A 23,912-nucleotide genomic window follows, 5' to 3' on the forward strand; every position below is an offset into this window, starting at 1 on the left:
CTCACCATGTGATCCAGACCCGATTTCTGCACCCAGCCTGAACCTCCCATCGATACGAAAAGGCTCTAATCCTGCTCCCTTGGCTACAATGTTGGGCTTTGAGAAGGATAGCAGTGTGTTTGGAGCTTTCATCCCTAATAGTACAGTAGTTGATGAGAAAGAGTGTACACTGAGAGTACACAACATGCAGTAATGATGCATGACACATTCAGTGACTTCAGTTGGCTAATTGTGAGGTCTTTCAGCTTTCAGCGAATGCTGGAGAGAATAGAATCATGCGTTCATCATAGTGTGATCACTGTAGGCTTGTAACAAGGCCAGAATAAATTTCGAACTTCAAGACATGAGTAGGTACTAGGTAGCACTGCAGTAGTACTAGTAGGTACAACATAGATCATCAATAATGGATCCAGCACAGTCCAGTCTGAAATAAATAGTAGATCGTCAGATATAACAAGATACTTAATCAAGACTCATCCTTGGGGTCGCTGCCTTCAGATGACTCAATGACATTCTGATTGAGAGCATCGTCTTCATCATCCTTCACCAATAGATGGAAAAGACTGTCCAACTTCTTGACACTATCTTTTCCCTGTGCTTCCATGAGTACAGAGAGCAAGTCCATGTCAGTGTCAGCTTCCTTGAATGCTCACTCATCAAGTACTAATCCCTCTGTAAAATTAAGGCGAGACTTCTTGTAGAAAAACTTCAGCATTTGAAGAGCCTCCATAAGTGCAGGGTTGATGCAGTTGTGCTTGTTTGTGTCGGTCTCTCCACTGGAAGAGAATATGCATTCAGATGGAACCACAGAAGCCTGTATAGGAAGGTAATCCATGGCAATCGAGAAAAGAATTGGAAATGTGAACTCGTTCATCTATAAAAGATATGTATAAATTAATACCATAAGATAAATAGCCCTCTAAGTGACAACATACCAGCCAAAATTGCAATATATCAGTGCCGATTGGTGATGTCGTTCTGTTGAAATATATGTTGAATTCCTGATCGACGGTTTTGTCCCCTCCACTGTGAAGATTACATACAAGCATGTCATCCTCAAGTCCATATTCTTCCCCGATGGTCTCAAACAATGACAAAGGCTTGCGGGCCCTTGCAATGACCTTGACAGGTGACTTTGGATGATATTCCTGTCCCCTGGAGCAGGGCGTGCTATCATGCATCTACAGGGCATTAGAAACAACACCAGGTCAGATGTGCTCAGAATACCTTTGATTTGATCACTTGTATTGCTTTGTCAGATCCCTCATGCGACCAATGTTTCTTGATCCAACTCATGCAATATGCCGGGTTGAGAACTAATGAAATGCATTAATTATAAGAGTAAGGAAGACAAAGTAAAATCACATACCCATTGCTATGATGTACGTGTCTGATTGCATACAATCATAATACTTCTGAGCCCATTGTAACCTGATGTCCAAGAATGGCTTCAGATGGGGTTGGCTATTCTGAAGAGACTTCCACTTCGCAATGAATTGTTCGAAGATGATGATAGTGCCACATAAGACTGACAATCGTTCTGATGACATGGACTGAAGTGCAATATGAGGAACCTGGATGTAAAATAGTATTGCGCATCACTATTAACCATTCAGTTCATTCAATAGAGCTTACCATCAGCATAACTTCACAATCATGAAGTACAAGCCACTCTGTTGTCAAGGGTTTGTGCCTTCATAACTCCTTGTTATTAGGATGTTCAAGAAAGTAATCAATAGGCTAATGATGGGTTGAGTTGATGATAAACAAAAACATTCCAACATGTCACCTGCTGTAGATATCAGAGGCATTGTACCATAAAGTAAACGGAGTCCCAACATGTTCTCAAATCCTGAAGCAACTGCAGAACAGAAAGTTCGTATGACTCTGTCCATCCCTCCTTTGTCGTATATGTCCACCATGACTGCTCATTGCCTTCCACAATGATAGCCTCGAAGGCATCTCTGCGCATACCAGATGCACAAAGCACTTGGACAATATTGCGACCAAGTGTGATAGGATCACGTTTGAGGGCTTCCTCATAAGTGTGTGACTCGGAAAGGTTCTGGGGAAGCATAGTGATCCAATCATCATCTTCAGGCAGATCCAAGTTTGTAAGACTCTTGACGACATGGCCAACACAGAGGTTAAGGATGTGAGGAAAACAACGAATTCTGTGGGAGAGAGCATCAAAAGAGACATCACGTTCTTCTAGCAAGACCTCAAGATGGGTCATCATAGTATCATTGTTATTGGTGTTATATATGGTGAAGTGCCCAATCTGAGAGGAAGTCAGCAGGAACGTATAATACATCAAGGATGCATACCCTGGCTGTGATTTTGGCCCTATCAAGCAAGCGGACAATAATATTAGCCAATTTTGACACCCCTGCACACGATGGAAAGTGATCAAAGCAGCTTTCAGAACAAGGTGGGACACCTCGTGTATGATCCAATGTGCAGTCAAACACAGGTATGGGCGTCAACGTTTCATCAGACACTTTTTTGAGCCACTGTAAGTTCTCTCATCTTTGTTCACTTGGGGATGTCACATTCTTTCAAGTCCTTGTGCAACAAGAGTAGGAGTTGTCAAAATTCGGCGCACTCGACGACATTAATAGACTACATTGGATGCAATCAACATAATGAAATATTACAAAATGTAGACACTTACTTGATCATCTGCAACTATAAAACAAATGAGATGAGCATGGAATTCTTGATGATTGAAATCATTGATGGATGGGTCCAACTGAGAGGATTCTGTTGTTTGGGCATTGGTACCACTGGTAGTTCCAGCCTGGGTCCTTGTGCACGTATGTAATTTGGTTCTCAAGCTGATGCTTGGCGCAAAACCGAAGGTATGCTTTTGAGTGGAGAGCATCAAGGTGGCCTCTGAGAATGCTGGTCAATGTCCTCGGGCCATAACTGTAGCTCTTCTCAGGTATCTTATTTTTCTTCCTGCAGGATAGTGTCAATTTCATTATTGGAAAGGCAAAGAATAATTACATGCACAACCTACACGTCTGCTTTTCAGAAGTATGTTTGAAAAAATGATTGATATCAGGTGCGCCTCTAGACTTTCTTGGAAGCTGTCCTCCCCCAGATGGCTCTGTAACCTCTGATTCTTCAAGGTCTGACTCATCAGAGCCATCAAAGGATTCAGAGCTCGAAGGAATATTGTTGTCCTCAGCATCATCATTGGTCGATGGTTGAAAGTCTGATTTGCTTAAGGTCTCTGGTGGTGCTAGAGAAAGTGAATCTTGTTTGACTTGGCAAGTTCACTTCCTCACAACAAGATGCACACACACCAGCTGTGGTGTAGCAGGTGCTGGTGCATGTGTGGTTAGAGGTTTTGGGTCGTTCAGCTTGGCTGGTATAATGACGGTACCAAGGACAGGCTTGAGGACAGGCTCAAGGTTCTTTATGATGGGTTCAATAGCATGTACAGGTGTGGCTGTGTCGAGGAGGCAAGCCTGTTGAGGATCTTTGCAGGGATTACGAGAGGAGCACCAACAACAGACCCATCTGCAGCAATCTTCGGCCGAGGAACTCTACAGCTGCACCCTAGTTCTGCATTGTCATCAGTTAGGCTTGGTGCAAGTTCCTCAGATGCAGGGGGTGGTCATTTGAGCTTTCTCGACATTGTATTAGTCAATGAAGTTGAAGTTTGAGTTGATGTGAACTCACCCTCACATTTAAATGTTAGCCACTAGTCAGGGAGTCAGGGTTCCAGGGGCCAGGGCTTGACAAAGTTGGTTCTGGGTGGCCTCGAGGACAGACTGCTGTGAAATATAAGTATAAGCGTAGTAAGATAGAAAAAGATGTTGTGAGATATCATTAACAAGGTCAATTGTGATCGAATCATCAGGTATTGCATATCAAGACTAAGCAGACTGTAAGCGGATGCCTTCCATGAGTAATAACACATAAGATTCCATGGAACAACCTTGGGAAAGTAATACATGAGACAACAATAAAGACGAGAGCAACGGATACACAGCACAGCGAAAAAACATAAGCAATCCTAGCAAGAATGAATCTTAGGCACAGTTGCAACTCGCAACTTGCAGGAGATTGACAAGTCATTCATCTTTGGAATCATCGTCATTCCACTTCCTCTTGCTGACAGGACATACTGTAAGTCAGACCGAAGCCACCAATTAGTCTTCGACATGTAAAATTCCTTGAGTTCCTTGTGGTCCTCCACAAGGATGCGCTGTGGATCAGGAGAATCAGCATCAAGCCACCCTTCCTCCCAATCAAGGTGAGTATTGAAGACATTAATGATGTCCTCATGCGATTTCATGACCTCAAGGCCATCTAGCTTTATCACAACCAAGTTGTCCTGCAATGCCATCTCGACTATCGGGTCATGCAGACGAAGCTTCGCAAGTCTGACATTTTCCTCTGCTTCTTTCGTTGAGGGGATGTATCTTGCTGAGAATGTCTTCTGCAATTGCTGCACAAGGGCTTCAAGAGCTGGGTGACCCTTGAAAAGAGGGGTTGTTGATGTAATAGAAGACTTCGATTGCAAGAAGTTTGCCTTCCCGGAACCCCCCAAACCCTGAACTTGCTCAGGGTCCAGGGTTGTGTGCAAGAAGTGCAATCACTGAGCATCACTGATACAAGATACTGTGAAGATGAACATGATCCATAAGATCACATATAGCATTGACTCCATGTTGTCCTGGAAGTCATGAGATGTGTTCATGTTGGCAACAAGGCAAGCAGACATGAACTGCCATGTCCCCTATCAATTGTCATTAGGGTTCGTGAGTCATGACCATCACCGAAGTGAAATGTACATACAGTTCTAGTAATTTGTTTTGGCCCCGAGTCCCGAGTCAATTTAGCAAGATCCCAGTCTATGAGAATACCTTCGTTCTCATGCACCATGATATTACCTACACTGAGGTCACAATGTAAGATGTTGCAATCCTCATATGCATCCTGATGAGCTAGAGATAATATTAAATGAGATGGCCATCGCCCGAGAATGGAGAGAATCACATACTTATTAAAGCATCTCACAATACTTCAAAGACTTGGTGAGAACTGACAAATGATGTGATTGGGGTAGTGACAATATTAAGAACGAGGCGATAGTGAACATGAGCTATAAGAATAGCTCCTGTAGGACGGGCCCATGACACATCCTTAAAGCAACCAGTTTGGGTGGTATGTGCATTCGAGCCACCCAAAACATCACCAGAGGCTAGGCACGTTGCAATGTGTCGAACGTGCTTCTCATTCAGATGCTTGTATACATCCCCTTCTGGAATGATGTCCGGCAAAAGGACACACCATGTGTCCTTCAAGAACACAACACAATCTCCCTTGGTATCATATGCAGAGAATCCACATGTATTGCGCCCTGTGGGGGAGAGTCCTGTTGCAACCGGAGCAGGGACTAAGTACGTTAAGTCTGAGCCATCTGCATCTTTCATTGTGATCTGAAAGATTTGGGCATTCAATGGTAAACCGAGCTTCTGCCTGACAGTGGTTATGAGATGCAGGTAACGTGATGTAATGTGGGAAATGGTTTCATCATGGCCGCACATTGCATGAGGTGCAACATTGTAGCATCAGAAGAAATTGATAAGGGCAGGAGACTCTCGATAGAAGATAGGCTCAGTGACAATGAACCCCTTGTGATCCCACCTTATCAGGCAAGCATAGTTCTTGATGATGAGGATTTGGTAAGCGTGAGTGCGCCACTGAGCACCTAGCTGAGCAGAGGCGTATATGGTGATTTGGCCTATCATGTCTCTTGCTTGTTTAGAAGACATAATAAATGAGGAAGCACTGGACAATGTAGAGAATGGGTCATCGCCCCTGTTCCATTTGAACTCTACCATCATCTCAGCTTTTGTCACATCACACCTGTCGGGGGTCTTGATGTTTGACGGGTATATGCAAACATCGGGCTTTATGTCATATTTTATTGATTTGCAGTTGTGTATATCCCCCTTAGAAGAGACATTGATGAAGGATAAGTCAAAGTTGAATGTGCTCATGGCATGCACCTAGTAAAAGAATTAAATTAGTTGATAAGGGATATCAATAATATCATGGGGGGTACATACAAATTTACGGTATGCTGGAACCTCACTAGTGCACTGAATGGTTTGCTCAAAATGTTCTAATGGCTGGTTAGTGAGAGGAGTATATCTGTGATCCAGTAATTGGCTGCTTGGAAAGAATTCATCCAAAAATTGCTGAACGGGCATCTGACCCACTGTGAAGGGTAACACCTCTTTCCCAAGGCCATTGATTGTATTGATATGATAATGCATGTTGGTAGAGAATGGAACCATGGTATATGAGCTGCATTTGATTGGAGTGTTGTAACCACTGTCTTCAATATCAGTATCAGTGATCAGCTGAGGGTCTTCAGGTGCAGGAGTGACTGAAGGCAGACAAGCACCAGACCCAGACTCAGGGGGAGCCAATGGTCCATAGGATTGCAAAGGTTTGTCAGCAATATGAGTAATGACATCAACAACATCCTGTGGGGTGGCACTGGCCATGGTCTAAATGGTTAGCCACTTACACAGCTGCTTCAAAGCTGCAGCTTGCAGCTAGCCAGCTGTGGGAACTGCCATAATGTGAGATCCGAGTCTCAGCTAAAGCCACTGGTCAAGCCATGGAAAAGCTGAGCTGAGCCAGAAGTTGCAGCAACACTAAGGGCCACCGATTTGGGAATTGGGTGGGGATCATGTCATGTGCACTCAGATGCGCTCACTCAGGCTATCACATCAGGGTTATCGATATTTAGGAGATGTTTTTATGTTGTAGTTTTAGGGCAAGTGGAGTCCCCGGGCCCAGCTCTATGCTTGGGGGACTCCATCTGTAAATTCACACATTCCTTAATCTCCTTATTCAGCTTATCTCACTTGTCCCAAAACTCGTTTGCTCTCTCTCACATCATTCACCTGGCATGTTTCATATTTTTTTAGTGTGAAATATAATAAAACATGTATGTTAATATACATCAACATTTTTTTTGTCAATACATTCAAGTTGAAATGTTGGACAAGTAGATCCACCTTTTGCCAAGACACTTAAGTGTAAACAAGTGTAGATAAGTCTGTTTAAGGACAAAATAAGTAATGTGAGAATTTCCTGATGAGTCGGTCACAATTTTATTGCAGATAGCGCTGAATACAAGTACATCGAAAGGATACAAACATTTGGGACCACCGAGTTGCAGAGAAAGAGAAACAGCTAAGTGGGTTTTGAGTTTCTCTTGGGTTTGAGAGAAACAATACAAGCTAAGAAATGCTACTCATAAGTGCACAGGGATGGTGGGAGGGTAGCTTAAAAGTGCAGACGTGCACGAGCAGATGGTACTATGTGAGGGCAAGTCTGAGCGATGACAGAATAATCCAGACTCATCAGCAAGACATATATACCTGTTGAAAGAGGGGCCTTCAGTTGTGTAAGCCGTGAGGCTGAGTCATAAGTTTGGATTTGACCAGTGTTGCTGAATGATTCAACTAGGTCAAACAAGTTAAATCCTGATTAAATGCAAAGAAAATATTTGAAATTTAAACTGACATAAAGATGGAGACATAACTTCAAATTTTGGCAGTGTTTTGGACAAAATACAAAATTTGAAGCAGCAACCATATTTCCACCAACCATATGCCAATGACAATAAGAAATTAAATCAGAATTTCTGCGTGTGCCCAAATTTGAAGTACAATTATAGCCTAAAATGTCAGACAAAACGTGAAGTTTAGGACATGACCATATGCTTGCTTATGTATGAAGTTTTGTCAGACAATTGAGACATCCTAAAAATTTGAAGTTTATGCTGGTGACAAAATGTGATGATGAAACTTCAAGTTTCATCCTGTGACAAAATGGATTGCCTGATCATTGCCTGCCTGTTGCCCATTCATCACTCAGTTGTAGCCTGCAATAAGCACAAATTGGCGATCAGACTGAAAATGGGTATATAAGGTAATGTTTTCATTTTTCGTTATACAAGTATGTAGCAGTGTAAAACAGTACAACTAGGATTCAGGATTCAGTCCAAACTAAATAATCTTGTCAGTATGAATGAGGGAGTTTTGGTTAAATAAGTCTTACCAGGCGCTCTCATCATAAAATCATAACACACCACTAAAACATTTTGCATCATCTTGGTTGTGCCAGGGTTAAATTTGAGGGAGCACTTCCATTACATGGAGGTCATTGGACCATTGGCATCATTGGTCAATGAAAGTCGCTCATGAGAAACTCCTTCTCTGATATTGCCAAGATGGGTTTGGAACCAATCTTCGCAACAAGCAGACCAAAAACTGATGTTCAAGCCCAATGTATTCCAAACATGTGGCCAAGGCCACCAGGATGATACTATTACATCTGTGCCCTGAGCTAGAAAGTGTGAGTATTAGTGGTATGATGGATTGATCTGTGTAAGGCTTACCCTAGTGCATGTAGTATGTCCTGCACATAAAATTGATTTCTTCTTCCAACAACTCATCATCATAGTAAGTCTGGTCATTGCTATACAATAGGAGACCAAATGGAACAGCTTCAGGCGAGATACCATCAAGGACAGATGAGAGATAATTGAAGCCGAGGCTGTGCAAAGCCAACCGCCATATGAGTCCCCCATGCAGAAAAGCAGCCCTTGCTTGGGGCCAGTTCATAAACTCATGATATATCTGCTTGTATATGACATAATCCATGTATATTGCATGGAAGGGGGATTGCCGGTGACCTAAGGTATGGGTACGAAGCTCAAGAGGGGGGTGCTGCAAGTTGGGCATGACAGTCATACACTGCAGGGTCCTAAATGCTATGCCTCTTTGAATGAGAGTAAGCATGATCTCCTTCATATCTGAACCCCAGTTGTGTTGCAGGCACATCACGGTGGTAACAGGGTCTGGAATAGCCAATGTCCAGACAACATGATTTGGGGACTGACAGGGCTCAATTATGAAGAACTGGTGTTGTGATAGCTCAGCATAAGAAACTCGGATATATGCATGCAAGATTTGTAGAGACAGATTGGGTCCTAAATCCCATACATCAGGGCTGCTAGAGTCAAACTCCTTTAAGTTTACCAAAAGCATGATGAAGTTCATAATACTTTGGTGTTGTGGCTCTGCGATTGAACCATTTTCAGCTGTCAAATCACTAACTAGTTTCCGAGTATATTCCCATTACATCTTCCCACTCCATTCTTCAATCTGTTTTGACATGGATCCTAGAGGAGGCAAGATAGCTATCATGGTTCAGTATCCAAAATGGTAATGTAACACAGGGATGAGTCCTTCAATCCTAGTCAAAACCTGCAACAGGCTCAGCCATGCTCAGACAGCCCGCTTAAGAAACCTGGCTGAGTGTGGATATTTGAGCCACTTCCTGGATATCACTGTATGACTTCGGAACAAATTTACTCAAATAGAACAGCCTGGATAGTCCTGTATATATGTGGATGCAGCAAAGCATAACACAAACACTTGCATTGGACAGAATGATGGATGATCACAACACAATGTGCAAACAACGGCGACACACAAACAACAATAACAACAAGAACAACAGCTTGTAGTAACAGTTACAATAAAAACATAAGAAACAAATAGCATGAACCGGAAGGGATCAAGAAAATAACTAGAATAATGTTGGTATTTCATCTAGTGTCCCTGTTACACTGGTCCCTACAATGGGTGAGGCAACAGCACAGGCTTTTGCCTGTAGACAGATGTCAGAGTGACTGTGGAATGCAATCCATACACAAATCTCACTGTCTTAATGAGTGCAACTCTATCTTGATACTTCTTCTTCTTCTTTTTGTCGAGTTTCCTCTAATAGTTCTCAGATAGTGTTGGTGTGACCTGCATTAGACTCCTGTGAGAACCACAAGAATAGTATAGTGGCCTACTGTTAAGAAAACTTACTTTGGAGTCGCTCGGCCATTTGGCTTCTTGGCTGCACTCAGGTCCTTCTTCAAGTTCTTCTTAGTAGCCTTTGTCATGGTGGAGTCCACATCAAGGTGGTGGTGGTGGTGGACCATCATCGTTAAGTAGTAACTCAAGGTGCATTGACTTGAGAGATGTGATAAGTGATTCAGGGAAGTCATAGGATCCTTGGTGGTGGTGGTGGTGGCAGCGGGAGTGTAAATCATGATGCGAATTATGCAGGTGGATTGGGAGATATAGATGAGTTTGATATGGGCTATTGTTGTGCAGTGCACTCATTGTTGTGCAGAGTAAGGGACTTGTTTACTTATGTTTGTAAATGTCCAAGAATTCTTTGATGTCCAAAATGCATTTTCCAAGACACTGGCAACTCATCTGATAATCCAACATTATGTGTGGGAGGTCTTCTTGCTTGACACTGGCATAGACATCTTCTAACAGCACTTCTTTGTTGGAGTCCAGGGGCCTTGACATAACATCAAAAGCAAGTGGAGCAGAGGTTGGTTTGTATACTTTGCAGAGCCACAGGTTGAAGTTGTGGGTAGAACTTCCTAGATAGTACGTGGATCTACTACATCAAACTCATAGCCATTTTCATACAACATTTGACACATGTCCTGGAAAAATGAGCCAAAATGTGTCTACATGTGGATATGCCTGGTTCCCCTCTGGATTTCTGTGACTCAGCATGGCTGAGCCTGTTGTGGGTTTTAACTGGGCTTCAATACTTGCATGTCTCAATGCAAGTGAAACCTCATTGCCAAAGTATTTGTATATGTCTTCTGAGAAACTAGAAGGGGTGGGGGATGGGAGTTCAGAGGGAGCAGTTATAGGGAGCAGAGGCATGATGTTGTCTTCATCTTCCTGATTGTCACTATTAAGGATGCTAGTTGGATTAAGGGTATGGCATAAGTCCCACTAGTTGGAGAAGGAATCAAAGATCCTAGTATCTTTATTGTAGTCTCTCCAGATTCCCTCTATGCAAGCCTTCATGACAGGGTAGTGCAATAAGAATCCATCCTCATCATCATCATCATCATCATCATCATCATCAGCTTGCCATTCAAACACCTGAATTGTACTGGACCTCCCAGGTATGTGATGATTCATCGCTGAACATTCATGTCCAAGATGTGCTTACTATTGAGAGGGTGTTTCCTTCATCTCCTTCTCCTTGTTCTACATGAGCTGGCGGGCAAAGAACACCTTGAAATCTTCACCACACTTCTGACTGCTATTTTTGGGGGGGAGGAGAAAATGGGAGAGGTCGGGCTATGATTGAACAATGGACATAGGTGCTGGATCATTTGACTGAGCACCTCATGGATTGTTTGACTGAGCACCCCATAGATTGTTTGACTGAGTGCCCTATCCCAACTTGACGCTCCACTGATCATTGACCTCCAAGTTGCCCAGAGTCTAAGTTGCTGCAGCAATTTCTGTTGCTGAGGGCAGATATTTGGTCCAGGCCTTATCATATACTATAGTAGAAGGCCAATACACCCAGATTGGGACCTTAAAGTGTTCAAACATTAGCACATCCATGTCCCAGCTCAGACCATAGGCACTATTAATGATTATGCCAGTGCACGATATGGTATCTCTGAGATCCCCAACAAATGTACAGGAGAGTTTGACCACCCATGTAGATGGTATGGGACATTGAGGATCTTTGGTCAATAAAGAGATCCAGTCAGAATCACCATGGGGTCTATATTGACAAGCCATGATGAAGTATGTGCAGAGGGCTGAGATCTCTGAGAACAAATGTGATCAGCCATGATCAGCAGTGCATACAGATGAGCACCATATCTATGAATGCATCATGAGATCTCAGGGCGATCTTCTTTGCAAGCCTCACATTGGCATGAGACCTCAGGTACCTGTAGTCTCTCAGAGGTCTTGGAGGTTGGCCATACTAAGGAAAATATATGTTCACCACCAGTCATTGCTGGTGCCAGAGTAGCTTCTGCTCTAGACTTTCCCATGCTTGCCAGATGTTTTTATGCAAGATATAGTAACCATTAGGTGTAGACTCTATAGGCAAAGAGTAGAGCAAATGGTTAAGGCAGCCAGAGACAGCCCCATCACAATGAGGCTTTGCTACAATAAGGGGAAACCATGGGCATGTCTCATAAGCCCACTGTGTGGTCAATGCATCCTTGATATTGTCAGAGGAAGAATCAGACTTGAGGTAGGAATTCTAAGGTTGAGGAATAGAAAGGATCATTGCAGAAAGCGAAGACACATTGAAAGATGTGAAAATTCACTTGTTGTGCACAAATACATCAAGCTTGGGAGTAGTCGCCATGGGCGGCATAGTTGGGTGATGGAAGAAGATGAGAAACAGTACAAACCATTGCACACAACAGGAGAGAAACACAACAAGCAATAGTACAGACTGTTGCATGCAAGTGTGATCAGCACTTGATAGAAGACCTAACTGAAACTAAAGAACAAGCCTGCAGGGTTGAAATTAGAAGCACAATGTCTAAACATGGACAGTCGAGTGGAATGCACCCAGCAGTACAATATGGCCAAACAAACACTCATAGGTAGAACATGCCCAGCAGTACAGACCACTGGGCAATGGAGGTTATGAGCTAAAGAGCAGACTCAGCAGTACAGACCGCTGAGCCAAGAAGCTGACAGGGACATTTGGGCCTGCAGTTGAATTTGAAGGTTGGATTTGCACATGACTTTATTTGTAGGTGTTTGTACTGTCCAATGAATTGATTCTAAGTTAGGCTTACCTTTGGCTTGCCTTAAGTGCTATATTTGTCTGTACTTTCCTTATTTCAAACCCTACCTGATGTGACGGTCTGTACTGTCACATCTATCCCTTGTCCTTTCCTCCTTTGACAGGATGGTCTGTACTGTTGTGTCTACTGGATACTGGGCTTCAACTGGGTTTTTCATCCTGGACTCTTGATATGGTGGTATGTACTGCCATGTCATTCTTTCGTCACCTGACTCCATCGGGCTATTGTACACTGTTCAACACTACACTACATTCTGTCTCCATCCATTGAGCTATGGTACACTGTTCAACACTACACTACCATGACTCTCATCCACTGAATTCTTTCATCGGAGATTAATAACCTCTCAACTTGATGCTTGGTCAAACCTGTGAGCCATTCCTTGTTGTACAATGCTTCAGGCAATCCATCCACTTCTCTTCTGGATGTCATTGGATTCCCGGCTGACTGTATCCATTTCATCGGCTTTGAACCTTGAGGGGCAAAAATATCATTGTCTACGATCCTTTGGCGATCAATAATATCCAATTCCCATTCAATCGCACAGTGCCAAGTCATGTTCTTGATGCAAAGAACCATTTCAATTTTATTTTCCATGTTACTCTCCTCCAAACTCATGCCGCCTTCTCCCAACATCCCAACTACTCACTGAAGCCACTCCCAGGCTGGGATGTCTTCCTTGTTCTTGTCCATCCTGTGCTTGACGAGATGATTAAGAACCATGACTCTGTGAAGATATTTCTGAGAAGGTGTCAGTATCAGATTAGCATGGAGCTCATGGACATACATTTTTCCGACACATTGTTTGATGAGTTGCTTTCAATGTCTTGTCCTTCTTCGTGATCAGCCTCTGCTCTACCTCTGCAGGAGTCTCCACTCCACCCATTGCTGTAACCTTGGGTTGTGCAGCCATCCAGATCATACACAGGTGCTTGTAGTGAGCTTGAAGAATTTCCCTGAAATATGCCTCTGACCTTTGAAATGGCCAGCTCTCTATGTCATCCCTTCTCTGCAATTCTTCAAGGAGCAAGCCAATGACCTTATCATTCCAGGGGCTTTTGGATCTGCATCTGAGATCAAAGGCAAGATCTTCACAATCAGGACCTGGGCTGTCTTCATATTCATACAAGTAGACATCCTCATGACTAGCTGCCTGATGGAGTATGAAATTGGTGTCTTGAGACATGTTGAAAATTTCTTTGAAGAGATGCTGCACTTCTCCCTATATATAACTGTAAGTTGCAGCTTCCATACCACATTTTGGCTTACCAAAATAAGGTCTCTTTCATAACTTTTATCGGCTACCTTCTCTTGCTGGAGTTCTTTCTTCTCTATCTTTCTCCTCTGGGGACTGTGCTTTTTGATGACCAGGAATTCTTTGTCAATTAGAACTCATCTCGGTGCAGTTTCTATGCCTCTCGCAATCGCATTTTCCATTGTGGTAGCAGGAGACATGTCATATTGTAGATATGGTGGTGCATCTTGTTCAGATGAGTGTTCTTGAGGTACTTCCTCTTCATCCACCTATTACTGTGTAAGTTTACACCACAGTCAACAGCATCAAATGCTTACCTCCACTGCTACTGATACAAGGTGAACTCTGTGTGATATCCAATGAGTTCTCTTTATCCTCTTTATAGCTTCAAAGCATGAGGTATCTGATCGTGGTTTTGTGGTATAACACTCGGATTGGCATTGGGCACATATCCTGCCAAATTCACATATTACATTCCTTAACATTCTTCTGACCTTCCAAAAGTTCTGTGTGCTTGTCCAAGTCGTCCGAAGGCCATCCATTTACTTCCAAGGCCTTTTTAGCTTTTCCGGTCCTCCATACCCATGTCCTGTCCTTGTCCGTTTGACTTTGCTGGTGTGTTTTTCACTTGGTTATCTGTTATTGATTATGTCTAGTGGCACATACATCAAAAACCCTTGCTAATACATATAGATATGTACCTCATGCATTATTCATGTATATCTTTGTAGCAGCTCACCTTGAGTCTTATTACAATTTGGATGTCTTATCTCACTACAGTTTTTGTCTACACAGATTCCAGACATTCACACAGTAGGATATAATCTGGCTCACTAAATACTCACAACTCACTTCACTTCCCTTGCTACAAGTCATAGTTAGTAGAGTCACTTTTGGATCTTAGTATTTTGTGCAATTGATCTTTGTTCATTCAGAATGATTGTTTGGCCTGACTGCTGCCATTTTTGCTTATTGATATCCTTGAGTCTTTTGACAGACTTCACATAGTTTTACTATGCAAGTTCTATACTTCAACAAACTGCTGTATTTATTACTGGAAGCCTTGTTGTTTCACTGGAAGCTCGCCGGAAGCTTCACACAAGCTTGGACCTTTGTTTCTCAATGTTGGACCTCAACTGGACATCTTGGACAACTCATCGGACACTTCAGACAATTCTTCGGAACTCTGAATGTACTTGAGGTATCCTTTCCTTCTCTCTCCTTCGATCTTAACAAGATATCCCTTGCATTTTATATCAAGAGATAATCCTACAGGCAGTCTCTTTGGGACAAATATTTCACTTGCACTTTTGAGTCTTAAGGTAACACTTGTTGTATAGCCTACCAGGAATTTACTTTTTACAGTGGTGTAACATTCAAGCTGGCACTGAGCTCATATTTAGCAATTCCACACATGAGCCCCTTCAGTGACAAATTCCGTATTATACGGGCCACCCGACCTCCATAATATCCCGTATGAGATGGGCCAGCTGATCATGGGCCCATGTTGTGTATATTCTTGATGATGACGGATGGGCCGGGACACATATTATTTCCGATGGAGACGGGTGGGCCCATGTATGCCAATGATATATATATCCTTAATGTTGACGGATGGGCCGGGGGAATATGATCATTCATGGAGATGGGTGGGCCCATCTGGGTAATATGTAGAGTAGGATATTATAGACAGCTGGGCTGAAGAGAGATGTAAGGCAAATATTGTTATATAGACGGGCGGGCCGACGTGGGTGTATTACATATATGGGTGGGCCGAGGTAGGGAAATATTACATAGACGGGTGGGCTGACGTAGGGTGTATTACATATACAGGTGGGCCGACATGGAATGTATTACATATACGGGTGGGCCGACGAAAGGGATATCAAATAGACCGGTGGGCCGAGGGTGCTATAAAATATTTATTACATAGACAGGTGGGCCGAGGTGGGGTATAATTATATAGACGGGTGGGCCGATGCAGGATGTATTATATAGACGGGTGGGCCAACATAGGATGTATTACATAGATGGGTTGGCTGACGTGGGGGATAATACATAGATGGGCGGGCCGTCGGGGGTGTATTACATATATGGGTGAGCCTAGATATGTTCCATCAAGACATACAGCTGATGTAGCCACCAGCGAATCAAACACATAGGATACATGTACACTATGAGTGCATATACCTACCATCAACCACCAAATCTAAACCCCTAAGCACAAAAACATGAATCGATCATGTGTGGCATTGACCAATAATCCAGGACTGAAGTGGAAAAACCCCACACCTGAACCCTGGTGTGCAACAAATCCTATTTCTAAGCATGGACACCAGAAGCACAACACTCACAAAAATATATATGTCAAATTTTCAGTGCCAAACCCCAAACCGAGATGTACCAACCCCTGAAACCCGAAACCTGAGACTGCCGGGTCTCAGGTATCGGGTGTCCGGAACTCGGAACTTGGGAGAATTTGGGGAGATCAATACAATTTAATTTACAATCGAGTTGATTGACAACACATTGACTTACCCATGTTTGCAATATATTTTTGTTTAGACATACCGAGTTCCGAGTTCCGGACACCCGATACCCGAGACCCGAGACTGCCGGGTTTCGGGTGTCAGGTGTCCGGAACTCGGAACTTGGGAAAGTTTGGGGAGATCAATACAATTTGATTCACAATCAAGTTGATTGACAAACACATTGACTTAACTATGTTTGCAATATATTTTTGTTTAGACATACCGAGTTCCGGACACCCGATACCTGAGACCCGGCAGTCTCAGGTTTCGGGGTCCGGGGGTCCGGAACTCAGAACTCGGTATGTCTAAACAAAAATATATTGCAAACATAGTTAAGTCAATGTGTTTGTCAATCAACTTGATTGTGAATCAAATTGTATTGATCTCCCCAAACTTTCCCAAGTTCCGAGTTCCGGACACCCGACACCTGAAACCCGGCAGTCTCGGGTCTCGGTATGTCTAAACAAAAATATATTGCAAACATGATTAAGTCAATGTGTTGTCAATTAACTCGATTGTAAATTAATCTCCCCAAATTTCCCCCGAGTTCCGAGTTCCGGACACCCAATACCCGAGACTGCCGGGTGTCGGGTGTCGGGTGTCCGGAACTTGGAACTTGGGAAAATTTGGGGAGATCAATACAATTTGAGTCTCGGGTATCAGGTGTCCGGAACTCGGAACTCGGGGGAAATTTGGGGAGATCAATACAATTTGATTCATAATTGAGTTGATTGACAAACACATTGACTTACCCATGTTTGAAATATATTTTTGTTTACACATACTGAGTTCTGAGTTCTGGACCCCCCAACCCCAAAACCCGAGACCCAGCAGTCCATAATTCTGGGGTTCAGGGGTTGGCAAAATGTGTATGAATATATGAAAGGTTGAATGAAACATTTTTGAAAGATGTCTCATATCAAATGTTAAGTCCCGAGTTTCGAATTTCGGGTTTCAAGACTCCAGGTTTCGGGACTCGGCACTCCCAAAATCCAGAAGTTGAAACTTGGGATTTGACATTTGATATGAGACATCTTTCAAAAATGTTTCATTCAACCTTTCATATATTCATACACATTTTACCAACCCCCGAACCCCAGAATTGTGGACTGCCGGGTCTCGGGTTTCAGGGTTCGGAGGTCCGGAACCCGGAACTCGGAACTCAGTATGTGTAAACAAAAATATATTTCAAACATGGGTAAGTCAATGTGTTTGCCAATCAACTCAATTGTAAATCAAATTTTATTGATCTCCCCAAATCTCCCCAAGTTCCGAGTGCCGGGACCCCCGAACCCCGAACCCCGAGACTGCCGGGTCTCGGTGTTCGGGGGTCTGGAACTCGGAACTCGGTATGTAGAACAAAAATATATTTTCAACATGGGTAAATCAAATTTTATTGATCTCCCCAAATTTCCCGAGTTCCGAGTTCCGGGACCCCCGAACCCCGAGACCTGGCAGTCCACAATTTCGGGGTTCAGGGGTTGGTAAAATGTGCATGGATATATGAAAGGTTGATTGAAACATTTCTGAAAGATGTCTCATATCAAATGTCAAGTCCCGAGTTTTGATTTCTGGGTTTCAGGACTCTGGGTTTCGGGACTCCGGGCTTCGGGACTCAGCACTCTTGAAACCCAGAAATCGAAACTTGGGACTTGACATTTGATATGAGACATCTTTTAAAATGTTTAAACCAACCCTTCATATATCCATACACATTTTACCAACCCCCGAACTCCGAAATTGTGGACTGCTGGGTTTCGGGGGTCCGGGGTCCCGGAACTCGGAACTCGGAATTTGGTATGTAAGACAACAAAAATATCTTTCAGGGTTCAGGGGTCAGTGAAATGTTTATAGATATACGTAGATTAATTCAAACATGTCTGAAAAATTTCGTTCATCTCAAATGTCAAATCCTGAGTTCCGGACTTTGGGACTCAGCACCCGGCAGTCAGGGTTGGGGGTTCAGCACTGAAAATTTGACATTCGGGTGTTCAGGTTTTGGGTGATATCTAAATCAACAACTTCGAGTTCTGCCAAAGCGTGAAACTTGAAACCCAGTGTGCAACATGTTGATTTTTCATTTATATCACACAAATCATCGAGTTCCGAGTGCCGAGGGCTGAGACCCAAAGCCTGAGACCTGAAAATATGTACACAACATGTCCATTTTTCACTCACTGCACAAATCGCCGAGTTTCGAGTGCCAAAGCGTGAAACTTGAAACCCAGTGTGCAACATGTCCATTTTTCATGTACATTACACAATTCATTGAGTTCCGAGTGCCGAGGGCCGAAACCCGAACCCCGAGACCTGAAAATATGTATGCAACATTTCCATTTTTCACTTGTTGCACAAATCACCGAGTTTCAAGTGCTGAAACCCGAAACTCGAAACCCAGTGTGCAACATGTTCATTATTCATTTACATTACACAGATCATTGAGTGCCAAGGGCAGAATCCTAAAACCCGAAGCCCAAAAACATGTATGCCACATGCCCATCTACTCATTGCACAAATCACCAAGTGTCGAGTGCCGAAACCCGAAACCCGGTACTTCAAATCAGTAGTCGGGTACTTGGTACTTGGTTCTGATACTTGGTACCCGAGAATCAGTAGTCAGGTACTTGGTACTTGGTTCTAATTCTCGGTACCTGGGAATCAATAGTTGGGTACTCCAGCCAATAGTCCCGAGTCCCGAGTACTGATATTTGGTATTTGGTAGTCAGGTTTGGAACTTGGGTCTTGGTTTGGTTATCATTTGACTGAGATATTGGTAGGCAATATTGGCACTCGGAGCTCAAATACTGACTATCAACTATCAAGTGTCGGGACTTGGTAATCGGTAGTTGAGACTTGGTGCTTAAATGGATATTGCATATATACATAAAAATACAAAATATGTTCCTATGTGTTCATTTCTAGGTGAACAGACTTTGGAATTATATCTCAATCATCTATTCAACAATAGAAACAATGTATCAGGAGCTCAGGACCATAGGGTAATCCTTTATTGTATAGTGTACCTCCCCCTCTTCTGGTGGTTCACCCGCTGGGGGTTTTTCCCTGTAAAGCTGGACCTCAAGGACTGTAGGGAGTCTATTCCTGAGCATATTCGGAGTAGATATATCATATAACCAGCCCAGGACACATAGGATCCTTCTCCAGGAACAAAGCATAGACAATTGCACTTGTGACATTTTTTCACAATTTTCAGTATCTTGCCCTTGCATCCATGATCCAACCTTTTAATATATAATGAGCATAGCTTATATTCTTGCTTCTTATGACCAAGATCAGCTCACAATAGGCTGGAGTTTGTGAGCTAGTGTGCATACTTGCCATTTTGCCTGATAAGGGGCCCATGCCTTCAAAACATTGAATCTTCATAATCAGAAACCTGGGGTACATTTCAAATATCTTAAGTATCATAGACATAAATTTACAGACAAATCAACCAAGAATTGAGTACTGAGGAAGTGAAATGGGTAAGAAATTGAGTGTGGGAAACTTCAAAGACCCAAAGCATCGAAAATGGTTAGTTGAGCAGTGGTAGGACTTTAATGCTGGGTCAACTCATATTTTCACTATATCCCTTCTACCCACCCCCTACCCTCAGGGCAGTAGGCAGTATGGGTTCCTTGGGTAGTTTACAATCTATCCTACATATTTGTAATGATATTTTTGGCCTGAATCATATATAAATGTGACTTTATATAAAAGATGTCTACTGTCACTCTCCACACATCATTTTGCCTATCATTACATCAATCCTTCATGAATATTTCTAAGCTTTTAAGCTATTATAATGGATGTATATGGGTGTTATTCCAGGTCTCTGATCACATCACAGGCTTGTCATGTTGGATATCTCGACATAATGTGCAAGTCTCGCTATTAATATTCATTCTTTATCTTTAGACTCACTTACTGCACACATGTATTTCATTTGTCATTATTGATGTTTTGGATTTCTTTAGCTTATATCTTGGTCACATGGTAACCAATGGACGAGAAAAGACTACAAATAAACTCACCTAGACTCGGACTACAACCTTGATTAAGCTGACTACTGATTCCCAGATACCGAGTATCAAAACCAAATACTGAGTACCAATTACCATGTACCAAGTACTGCGTAATGAGTAACAAGATAACCAATTGACAAGAAAAGACTACCACTACACTCACCTGGACTTGGACTACAACCTTTGGTAAGGAGTTAAGCATAATAACAACTTTCATTTTTTCATTATTGCTGATGTTTTGCTGAATGACAAGGAAAGACTACCAAATCACTCACCTTGACATGGACTACAACTGTCATTTTTCATTATCATTTGCCTATATTGACTACCGAGTCTCGAGTACCAACCACTGACCACCGATCACCGAGTGCCGAGTACCGAGTACCGATAGGGAATAGTGTGGGTGAACCCCGGGGTATGAGTAGCACTACCCCCACCCATACCCCATGATATACCCACACCCACCTTGTGGGTGTGGGTTTTTTGGTGGGTATCAGGGAGAAACTACTGAGTCTTGAGTACCAACCACTGACCACCAATCACTGAGTACCAAGTACCGAGTCCCGAGTCCCGAGTCTCGAGTCCCAAGTCCCGAGTCCCGAGTCTCGAGTCCCGAATCCCGAGTCCCGAGTCCCGAGTCCCGAGTCCTGAATCCCGAGTCCCGAGTCCCGAATCCTGAGTCCCGAGTCCCAAGTCTCAAGTCTCGAGTCCCGAGTCTCGAGTCCCAAGTCCCGAGTACCGAGAACCGAGAACCGAGTACCGAGTACCGAGTCCCAAGTACCAACCACTGACCACCGATCACTGAGTGCCAAGTACCAAGTACCAAGTACCAAGTCCCAAGTACCAAGTCCCAAGTACCGAGTACTGACAAATACAATTCCCAGGTTATTTGAGCCCTACACCAATGGATAATACATACAAATACAATTTGTGTCCATTTGAAGTACCGGGTTTCAGGTTTTGACACTCGACACTTGGTGATTTGTGAAATGAGTGAAAAATGGACATGTTGTGTACATGATGTTGGGTTTCGGGCTTTGGGTCTCGGCCCTCGGCACTCGGAACTCGATGATTTGAGTAATGTAAATGAAAAATCAACATGTTGCATGCCGGGTTTTGAGTTTCGGGTTTCAGCACTCAAAACTCAGTGATTTGTACAGTGAGTGAAAAATGGACATGTTGTGCACATATTTTCGGGTCTCGGGGTTCGGGTTTCGGCCCTCGGAACTCGGAACTTAATGACTTGTGTAATATAATTGAACAGTGGACATGTTGCACACCCGGTTTTGAGTTTCAGGTTTCAGCACTTGAAACTCGGTGATTTGTGCAACAAGTGAAAAATGGAAATGTTGCATACATATTTTCGGGTCTTGGGCTTCGGGTCTCGGCCCTTGGCACTTGGAACTCGATGATTTGTGTAATGTAAATGAAAAATCAACATGTTGCATGCCAGGTTTCAAGTTTCGGGTTTCAGCACTCAAAACTCGGTGATTTGTGCAATGAGTGAAAAATGGACATGTTGTGTACATATTTTCGGGTCTCGGGGTTCGGGTTTTGGCCCTCGGAGCTCGGAACTCAATGACTTGTGTAATATAATTGAACAATGGACATGTTGCATGCTGGGTTTCGAGTTTTGGGTTTCGGCACTTGAAACTCAGTGATTTGTGCAACAAGTGAAAAATGGAAATGTTGCATACATATTTTCGGGTCTCGGGGTTCGGGTTTCGGCACTTGGCACTCGGAACTCAATGAATTGTGTAATGTACATGAAAAATGGACATGTTGCACACTGGGTTTCAAGTTTCACGCTTTGGCACTCGAAACTTGGTGATTTGTGCAGTGAGTGAAAAATGGACATGTTGAACAATGGGTTTCAGGGTCTCGGGTTTGAAAAATAGCATAATAACAACTTTCATGTTTTCATTATCATTTGCCTATATTGACTACCGAGTCTGATAAGAGACCCCTTGGATGATTCATTGCTCAATGAAATACTACCTGATTGGAAGTGTGCTGGTTATCAGATATTCATTTGTCGACTCCCGGGTCCTGGAACTTGGAAGTCGGTATGGTTGACCCAAATTTGGGTGGTCAGAACTTGGCATCTCATAGGGCAACACAAGCTTCACACCCTGGATTCCAAATTCTGCAAGACAACCTGTGCACCATCAAAGGCCATGTCAGGAGATCACCTGCTGCTCCGGGAACTCAGGAACTTTGATTTATTACCTCCTCTGAGTACGGTTGACCCAAAGGTTGGTAATCGGAACTTGGCTTCTCATAGGGTAACACAAGCTTCGCACCCCGGATTCCAAATTTTGCAAGACAACCTGTGCACCATCAAAGGCCATGTCAGGAGATCACCTGCTGCTCCAGGAACTTGGTAACTTTGATTTTATTACCTCCTCTGATTTGGTTGATGTACAACTACCTCAGCTCCATCGTGTTTACAATTATGATACACATGGGCCCACCCATCTATATTTTATACCACCCTCGGCCCACCCGTCTAATACAACATCCCATACAACACCCTCGGCCCACCGGTCTAATTAATATGCGTCTGGGCCCACCCGTATAATACAATATTGTATAATACCCTCGGCCCACCCATCTAATTTAATATGTGTCTGGGCCCACCCGTGAATGTGATAACAAGTACCTACCCATCTATCTCATACACATCTACCTTAATATACCCATCTGCATAATATCCAACTACCTCGGCCCACCCGTCTACCTAATATTCATGTACATCGGCCCACTCATCTACTCTATATATCCCCTGCATGGGCCCACCCACCTCCATCGGGAATAATTTGCCTCCTGGCCCATCCGTCATAGTCGAGGATATTTTGATCATGGGCCCATGGTCCGCTGGCCCGTATCATACGGGATATTATGCACGTCCGTTCCCTCGTATTATACGGAAATAGGTCACTGTAATATGTGCACACATCATGTCAAATGTCCATCCAACGATACTTACTTTCCAATGCGACCTAACACATATCCGCCACACCTGACACTTTGACTAGTGGACCCAACACTTTGGCCGCATCAGACCCGATATTTTTCCCATGCACTTGCAGCGCCTCACGTGTATTTACATGTACTTCAGATCTGAAATTGTTGGCCACTACTTTTGCCTATAGGGTTCCAGATTCCTACATACTTATATATATTGGTTTCCACATAGCACATTCATCATCCAAGTAGTAGGGAGCTGTTTCCTGATGCTTTGTGGTCAAACCCAATATTTCATAGTTCTTAGTTGATATTAGGAAATATTACCACTCTTTCCATCTGAAATACCCGTCATTCCCGATAATCCACATATCACTCACTTTCCTGATGTTTGCTATCACCATAATCCATAACCCACCAGCCCAAAA

At 43.2% G+C, this 23,912-nt stretch overlaps 6 protein-coding genes across 6 annotated transcripts; all 6 read right to left on the reverse strand.

The window, feature by feature from the left end:
• Positions 1–4,609: 4,609 nt before the first annotated feature.
• On the reverse strand, positions 4,610–5,564 carry F5891DRAFT_944948 (uncharacterized protein; the record flags this gene model as incomplete). Its single annotated transcript, XM_041374596.1, has 3 exons — positions 4,610–4,753; positions 4,813–5,016; positions 5,049–5,564. 3 exons carry the CDS (start codon positions 5,562–5,564, stop codon positions 4,610–4,612), a joined length of 864 nt encoding a protein of 287 aa, XP_041230396.1.
• Positions 5,565–5,588: 24 nt separating this feature from the next.
• F5891DRAFT_944870 (uncharacterized protein) lies at positions 5,589–6,020 on the reverse strand (the record flags this gene model as incomplete). The annotated part of the gene is made up of 1 exon (XM_041374590.1): positions 5,589–6,020. One exon carries the CDS (start codon positions 6,018–6,020, stop codon positions 5,589–5,591), a length of 432 nt encoding a protein of 143 aa, XP_041230397.1.
• A 2,421-nt stretch (positions 6,021–8,441) lies between these two features.
• Positions 8,442–9,092, reverse strand: F5891DRAFT_1184233 (uncharacterized protein; the record flags this gene model as incomplete). Its single annotated transcript, XM_041366404.1, has 1 exon — positions 8,442–9,092. One exon carries the CDS (start codon positions 9,090–9,092, stop codon positions 8,442–8,444), a length of 651 nt encoding a protein of 216 aa, XP_041230398.1.
• Positions 9,093–9,537: 445 nt separating this feature from the next.
• On the reverse strand, positions 9,538–11,672 carry F5891DRAFT_1258106 (uncharacterized protein; the record flags this gene model as incomplete). The annotated part of the gene is made up of 10 exons (XM_041370060.1): positions 9,538–9,717; positions 9,771–9,828; positions 9,924–10,070; positions 10,252–10,410; positions 10,458–10,495; positions 10,590–10,818; positions 10,864–11,025; positions 11,086–11,123; positions 11,264–11,389; positions 11,427–11,672. 10 exons carry the CDS (start codon positions 11,670–11,672, stop codon positions 9,637–9,639), a joined length of 1,284 nt encoding a protein of 427 aa, XP_041230399.1. The 3' UTR covers positions 9,538–9,636.
• A 1,431-nt stretch (positions 11,673–13,103) lies between these two features.
• On the reverse strand, positions 13,104–13,892 carry F5891DRAFT_976984 (uncharacterized protein; the record flags this gene model as incomplete). Its single annotated transcript, XM_041376654.1, has 3 exons — positions 13,104–13,179; positions 13,356–13,447; positions 13,494–13,892. The coding sequence occupies 3 exons, from the start codon at positions 13,890–13,892 to the stop codon at positions 13,104–13,106; spliced, it is 567 nt and encodes a 188-aa protein (XP_041230400.1).
• A 206-nt stretch (positions 13,893–14,098) lies between these two features.
• On the reverse strand, positions 14,099–14,837 carry F5891DRAFT_976985 (uncharacterized protein; the record flags this gene model as incomplete). Its single annotated transcript, XM_041376655.1, has 6 exons — positions 14,099–14,230; positions 14,279–14,346; positions 14,456–14,573; positions 14,628–14,641; positions 14,701–14,748; positions 14,807–14,837. 6 exons carry the CDS (start codon positions 14,835–14,837, stop codon positions 14,099–14,101), a joined length of 411 nt encoding a protein of 136 aa, XP_041230401.1.
• Between the last annotated feature and the right edge of the window lie 9,075 nt (positions 14,838–23,912).

The sequence above is a fragment of the Suillus fuscotomentosus genome (genome assembly GCF_016647785.1).
Source record: "Suillus fuscotomentosus strain FC203 chromosome Unknown F5891scaffold_9, whole genome shotgun sequence".
In the NCBI taxonomy this organism is placed as follows: domain Eukaryota; kingdom Fungi; phylum Basidiomycota; class Agaricomycetes; order Boletales; family Suillaceae; genus Suillus; species Suillus fuscotomentosus.